The sequence below is a fragment of the Chenopodium album genome, chromosome 10, assembly GCF_948465745.1.
Source record: "Chenopodium album chromosome 10, dcCheAlbu1.1, whole genome shotgun sequence".
Classification (NCBI taxonomy): domain Eukaryota; kingdom Viridiplantae; phylum Streptophyta; class Magnoliopsida; order Caryophyllales; family Amaranthaceae; genus Chenopodium; species Chenopodium album.
The window spans coordinates 60,623,747-60,631,089 of NC_137843.1; the positions used below are offsets into that span (position 1 = coordinate 60,623,747).

General features: G+C 36.0%; 1 protein-coding gene across 1 annotated transcript; it reads left to right on the top strand.

Annotated features, from left to right (window-relative positions):
* Positions 1-4,877: 4,877 nt before the first annotated feature.
* On the top strand, positions 4,878-7,039 carry LOC145565629 (uncharacterized). The gene is made up of 4 exons (XM_081625567.1): positions 4,878-5,025; positions 5,074-6,061; positions 6,118-6,600; positions 6,652-7,039. Exons 1-4 carry the CDS (start codon positions 4,878-4,880, stop codon positions 7,037-7,039), a joined length of 2,007 nt encoding a protein of 668 aa, XP_081481693.1.
* The last annotated feature ends 304 nt before the right edge of the window (positions 7,040-7,343 follow it).

The window sequence follows — 7,343 nt, forward strand, 5'->3', positions numbered from 1 at the left end:
TTTATTACTTTCTCGATGTCTCGATATTAACAACTTCAGAAGGTTTTGTGTGGGTCTGTTTCACGTGAGTCCAGTTTATAACACACCCATTCATCACAAACTGCAACCCCTGCAACCACACACAACCCCGGCGCCGGCGACCTTCCCCATCCCTCGGCACCGGTGACCCTCCCTCTCACCACATCACCGCCGTCGCCTCCATCTCCGCCGTAGCTCAGATACAATTCGACTACAACGACGACAACTTCAACCCAAATCCTCCGTCTCCCACACCTGCGCTCGATTCTTTTGGTTTTAAACCATTCAGAGGTATACATTGGGTCTTCATTGTTTGCCGATTTTTATGCTTCTTCATGTTCCTCGTATTTTGGGATAATTTGTTTTGTAGATTTGTATAAAATTTCTTTGTTTTGTAATTTGTGAAAATATGGTCTAATATCTGATACTTTTAACCCAATATCTGATTATAATAATCTAATTTCTGAAACTTTTAATCTAATATCTGCTAATTATAATCTAACTTCTGACAATTGCAATCTAATATGTGATAACTATAATCTAATATCTGACTATTATAATCTAATTTCTGACAATTAAAACCTAATATCTGACACTTATAATCTAATATCTGATCTAATTTTTTATACTTTTAATCTAATATCTGATATTTATAGCTTAATATCTGATCATTATTATCTAAATTCTGACAATTACAAATTTTATTTTTTTTCTGTATGTATGACCGGACTCACGTGAGTCCATTCTATACAATACTTTTCCTTACACCTTTAATCACGTACGATTGTTTTTCACAAACTGGTCACACTCTAGACTATACTATAGAAGTTTCATATTTAGGGACTAATATTATCAAGAGCAAATGCATTTATTGTGCACTATCTTATTTGATTTGTTCAAATAAGTATGAGCAATTGAGCATCATGAGTTTTTTTGTTTCTAGTTCAAATATAGGCAAAATTGATTTAGCCGTATATAGCTGCATTGTACGCGCGTGAAAAACCAATGCCATACAACTACTGCCAACACTATGGATCAACCATCAATTGTGAAAATATTTTTGCAAGCGTTTGCATGTTCAATTGTTCATGCAACGGAAAAAAATTAAATTAAAATAAATCCACAAAAGAGCAGCAAATGTATAACTGTATAAGGTTATTTACAAGAGTAACGGAAGGTTAACCCCAGAGCTGAGCATACCTTTGCCCAATAGCTAGCAAAATACAACAAAGAATAAAGAAGTTACAAGTGTACAACAAGGTTCGAACCATTGTCACGAAAAAAAAAAAAAGACTGCGTTTGCAAGTTTGACCAGTTGATCTGCGGCATCTACCAATTATTAGTGAGAATAGTAACAATAATACAGAGTTTGTAACAATATATTGGCTAAATTTGTCGAGCTTTAGAATTTATCTCTCCTTAATTATTTGGGTGAAAAAATCTTTGAGCTTATGGCTAAATTATTTGAGGCATCAGATCATTGTAAATTAATTTAAGTAAAATTGAAAATATAAACAACACAAGGTCAAACTTTTGCTACAATAAAAAAATAATCTAATATATTATTATATAAATAAAGTAGGCATTTTTGGAGAGCATTGGGAGCGTCACATAAGAAAAGGTATATTTTTAACCAATTAAAAATTAGATTTTTATTTTATTTTAGAATTAAAAAAATTACTCGCCACCTAAACAAAAGTGACGAATGAAATTTAAAATTTTTGCCACGTAGGTAAAAACGACGAATAGTAATTTATTAGGATTTTTATTTTTTAAGAACACTAAATTTTATCCTTTTTATTTGTTACAAAACTAAAACTAATCTTTAGATATTAGGATTTATATTATTTAAAAAACTTAAAATTATATTTTGATATTTAAAAAATATAAATTATCATTCGATGTTAATGGTTTTATGTAAATATCTGATGATATAATCCACCAAAAAAATATTTATATACAAAATGTATGTAGAAATTCGTGCATCGCACGCCACATAAGCAAAAGTAATATTTTGACCAATGAAAAATTAGATTTATATATTAATTTAGAATTTTAATTTTCAGTCTCCATTTAAGATATTAACAAATGAAATTTGAGAATTGAAACAAAAAATAATAATTCAAGATTTAAATTATGAAAAAAAAAACAAAAATTATCTTTTACATTAGGATTTATATTATTTTAACGAATAATTAGAAATTAAAAAATATATTTTGATTTAATGATTTTATCTAACTATCCGATGAATGAGATAATATTTATTTCAATTTATAAATTCAAGTTCTATAATTTAGAACTTAACCAAATATTTTACCTTAAATTAATGTTAAAATAATAGAATAGAAAATAAAAACAAAAAATATTAAGAAATTACAAAAAAAATATACAAAATGAAATATTTAAAAACCGTGCATCGCACGGGCTTACATCTAGTAATATTAAAGGGAGTACTACCTAAATTATTGTTTTCTGTGTCTCTTTCTACGACACCAAAAACAAATTAATAAATTGGCTGCTATTAAAAAAAATTAAATTAGCTAACCTATACTAAAATATATAACATGTAAAACATGATTAAAGTTGATAATATTAATATTATCAAAAGATAATTAATGTAGGGCAAATTTGTTTAAATTTAAATGGAATTTACTAAAATGACTTGTGATTTACGAAGTTTTTGTTATACTTTGTAGCAAACGGTTATAGTATTGAAATTATGATGATAGTGCTAACACCAAAAAGAGGATAAGGGAAGCAATTGATCACTACCCTTACTCTTATGATGGTGATTCGATCCGGTTTAGTGAGTCGGATTATGAATGAGTTGAGCGGAAAAGGCTCAAAAGATTGCAAAGTTGGTCGGAAAAAGGGGGATTTGCTATTTGGATACAAGATGAGAACGGAGTTAGTCGGTTTGCTTCCAAGGCTAATTCAGACCCGGACATGGCTCGTGAGTTCGGGGTTGAGATAGATGATGATATTGGAAAGAAGGGGAAAAACAAAAGTTATCAAAGCATGTCATCTTCGTCATCGGCATCTTCCTTCAAAAGGCAAAAGAGTGAAGAAGTAACTGCGGCTTATCGTGAAATTAGAGATGATATGGATGTTGATTTGCAAATGATGTTGCTTGATTCGGTAAGAATCTCTTCTGGGGGTGGAGTGGCTTTTCCAAGCCAACCCCCTAAAGAGATATGAAGATTGTGGCGTGGAATTGTAGGGGTCTCAATGATCCACACTCCCTTACAATTCCCTACATAGTGTGGCTCTTTAGGTCTAAACTACCTATGTTTATGTTTTTCTCAGAAACAAAAATGGATTATGTTAGTGCGGCTAGTAAGTTAGATCTTTTGCACCCTACTTCAAATTTTGGTTAGAACTCGGAAGGAAGTAGTGGGGGACTTCTAGTTTTATGTTGGTCTAGTAATGTAGTTGAATGTTTGTACTCTTCAAAAAATTTCATCCTTTGTAAGATCAATGAATCTAATGGAAATTCTAAGTATGTAATGTTTCTTTATGGTGAGCCTCAAGTAGAAAATAGAAGAATCATCTGGGAACAACTTCAATGGTTTTTGGAAGAGTTCAAAGATGTGTTGATAATAGGGGACTTCAATCAAGTGGAAAGTGGGAATGATAAATTGGGAGGGTCTTCTACAATTAAGGGAATTGATGCTTTCCTTGATTGGAGATTTAATAGCAATGCGACGGAGGTTCCGTTCTCCGGTCCAAGGTTTACTTGGAGCAACAAAAGGGAAGGGAATGAGCTTATCCTTGAAAGGCTTGATAGAGCCTATATTACGGAAGATTGGTTCCATCACTCCCCGGATGGGAAAATTGTGCATGAACCAATTATCTACTCCGATCATGCGGCCATCACCTATTACTCTTTTATGGATGCTACTACTTCAAACAGGCCTTACCAAATTGAAAGTTGGTGTCTCAATTTTCCGGAAATTAGAGGATTGGTTGAAACAACTTGGAAGATCGATTTTCAGGGCTCGTATATGTTCCAACTGTCAAGGAAATTAAATATGGTAAGAACAAAACTTCAATATTGGTGCTTAGAAAACAAAAAGAGTTGGGGTATAAATTGGAGGAAAACGACAAAAGAATTGAGAAGCAAGGGTTTGAATGTTGGCTCGGTTCAAGAAGGGGATGGTTATATTCACTTGATAAACCATCGTATTTTGGAGGACCGTTTAAGCTTTGATTTTTGGAAGCAAAGAATGAAATCAAATTGGGTCAGGTATGGGGATTGTCCAACCACTCTAATGTATAGAAGAGTGAAACAACGACAATTGAGCAATGAGATTCTAACCTTAAAGGATGATAATAGTAATTGGGTGGAAGGGCAACAAGAGGTGGAGGATGTGGTTCTATCTTCCATCAAAAATACCTACAACCCGGTTATCCCAGATAGGCATGGGGAAGATATTGATCTTTTACTAAGACAAATGGATATCCCCTCTATATCTTTGGAAGATAGGCAGTGGTTGGACAAACCCTTTACTGACCAAGAAATCAAGAATGCTATGTTCAATATGCATAAATCAAAATCTCCGGGGCCGGATGGGTTCGTGGATGACTTCTTTCACATTTACTGGAAGGAGGTAGGACAATTGGTAATGGATAGTGTGCACCAATTTTTGAAATCTGGTAACATGTTGAAAGAATGGAATTAATCTCTCCTGGTTCTTTTCCCAAAGGTCAAAGTTCCAGAAGTGGCTAATTAATTCAGACCGATTAGTTTATGCAACACAGTCTACAAGTGTATCTCAAAATGCCTTGTCAATTAGATCAAGGTAATCCTTCCAAAACTGATTTCTGAAAACCAGCATGCGTTTATTCCAGGTAGGTACATGGAGGACAGTGTCCTTTTCAGTCATGAGCTTATGCACTTAATAAACTCGAGGAAAGGTTCGAACTACACTGCAGTTAAGATTGATATGTCAAAGGCATACGATAGAGTAGACTGCACTTTCCTCCTTAAGGTTTTACAGGCTTATGGTTTCTCTAGCCACTGGAGAAGAATGGTTTCATAATGTATCTCGACAGTAAGCTTCAAGGCAGTCATCAATAGGAAAACTTCAGGTCACTTCTCTCCTAATTGTGGGCTGAGGCAAGGGGACCCTTTATCACCATATCTGTTTATCTTCTGTATGGATATCCTCTCGAGAATGCTATCTTTAGCAGAGGACATAAATCAAATTAAGGGCTTAAAGGTTTCAAGAAGGTCCCCTTCGATTTCGCATTTGTTTTTTGCGGATGATGCCATGCTTTTCTTTAAAGCAACAGAGGACTCTTGTAACTGCATCAGGGACATCCTTCATAGATTTGGTAAGGCTTCGGGGCAACAGTTGAATCTGCAAAAATCATTTGTCAAATTTTCACCAGACTTCGATTTTAATTCCCGGGTGTCGTTAAAAAGGATTCTGGCCATGGATGAGAATGATAATATGGGGATTCACCTAGGAACCCCAATTGACATTCAAGGGAAGAAAAGCTCATCTTTTCAATTTCTGGTAGACAAGGTCTCGGAGAAGGTGGCTTCTTGGGCAACCTTGAAGATATCTCAAGCAGCTAAGCTAATTTTAATCAATACTGTCTTGGTAAGTATTTCCGCTCATGTCATGAAATGCCTAAAATTGCCGCAAGGAATTGCAAATAAAATTGATTCCCTTATCACAAGGTTTTGGTGGTTGAATAAGGGGAATAAGGGTATGCATTGGGTGAATAGAGCAACAATTCAGCTTCCTAAGAGTATGGAAGGCCTGGGCATTAGAGGTACGTCGAACCTAAATGATGCCCTCTTGTTTAAGCAAGCTACTCGAATGCACCCTAATCCACAGGTTTTGCTCTCAAGAGTACATAAAGGGTTTCAACCTTGTGGGGTTTGTAATTTATCGAAGCCATATAAAAGGGTAGGTTGCCCTTCAATGGGAAGGGCAAGTCTGCAAAAAGCAACTAACACCTTCAAGCTAAGAAAGGGTTTGCTTGGAAAGTGGGAAATGGAGAAAGCATCAAGGCCATTGGGATGCCTTGGGTCAGTGGAGAAGTTCCTATTGCTAATTCAAATCAAACTTTGGGAGTGTCTTCTAGTTGGAAGGTGAAAGGTTTTATTGACAAGGATTTGGCTGCTTGGAAGGTGGGGAAAGTCAGGGAATGTTTTGACTGGAAGAGTGCAAGATCAATTCTGGCGATGGAGCTTCCATGTTCTATGGATGATGATTTCATGTATTGGAAATACCACCCGTCAGGTAATTTCACTGTCAAAATAGGCTACTATTTCCTTGAAAAAGAACAAGGAATCGAGCACCTTACTCTTTCTCTAGATGAGCAGAAATTCATTAAGTTTATTTGGAGGATGAATATCCAGCCTAAGTGGAAGGTGTTCATATGGAAGCTTTTTCATGATAGTATTGCAGTAAAAGGGAATCTAGCTAGAAGAGGGATACAAGTTGAGGAGACTTGTGAGTTTTGTGGGGTGGAAGGGGAGGATAACCAGCATCTTTTTAGACTATGTTCTCTAGCAAAGGAAGTATGGGAGAATGGCTCCCTGGCAATTTGCTCTGACTCTACTGGGTTTGACTCCTTGAGAAGGTGGATCTAGCACTATATCCTGCTGTTTTATAGCGAGGATGGTAAGTATGGTACCCGTAGCATTAAGTTTATTGCTACTTTATGGGGATTATGGAAGACTAGGAATGCTCGAAACTTCAATGGGGCCAATGGGGGAGAAAGTCTTGTCTCGGAATTTATCAACTTGGCAATGCATGATCATGAAAGCTTTTGCCAAAGTGAAGAGACTGGTAACGACAATAGGGACCCCACTGGAAAGGATCTTTTCATTCCCCCGGGATTCAATGCTTTGCAATTAGGAAGGAAAGGAATGGGTATGACAAGTTCATCGTGGGGGTGGATGGCTCGTGGGACAAAAAAACTACAAGAGCAAGGATCGGTTGGGCAGTCATGGGGAGTATCCAGGGGAATGAGGTTAGTGAGGGGGGCAAACATGGTGTAGCAACTTCAGCTTTACATTGTGAGGCTTGGGCTTGCTTAGAAGCAATGAAATGGGCTAAAATGAAAGGTAAGGATGGAATCCTCATCCTCTCGGACTCAATTGTGCTCATTAACAATCTTCAAGAGGAATCAAGTAAAGACGTTTCAATAAATTGGATGATAAAAGAAATTAGGGTAGTAGGGGCCAAGTTTCAAAGGTGCACAATCATAAAAGTTCAAAGGGACCAAGTGCAAAGGGCAGATGACATCGCTAGGAAATGTCGTCTTACCCTTCCAAACTATGTATAATTTTATTTGCTCTCTAA

Coding starts and splice junctions, on each gene's coding strand:
- LOC145565629 (XM_081625567.1), top strand. CDS start 4,878: ATGGAGGACAGTGTCCTTTTCAGTCATGAGCTTATGCACTTAATAAAC. Junction 5,026..5,073: donor TAAGGTTTTACAGGCTTATG/GTTTCTCTAGCC, acceptor GTATCTCGACAG/TAAGCTTCAAGGCAGTCATC. Junction 6,062..6,117: donor AGGCCATTGGGATGCCTTGG/GTCAGTGGAGAA, acceptor AGTGTCTTCTAG/TTGGAAGGTGAAAGGTTTTA.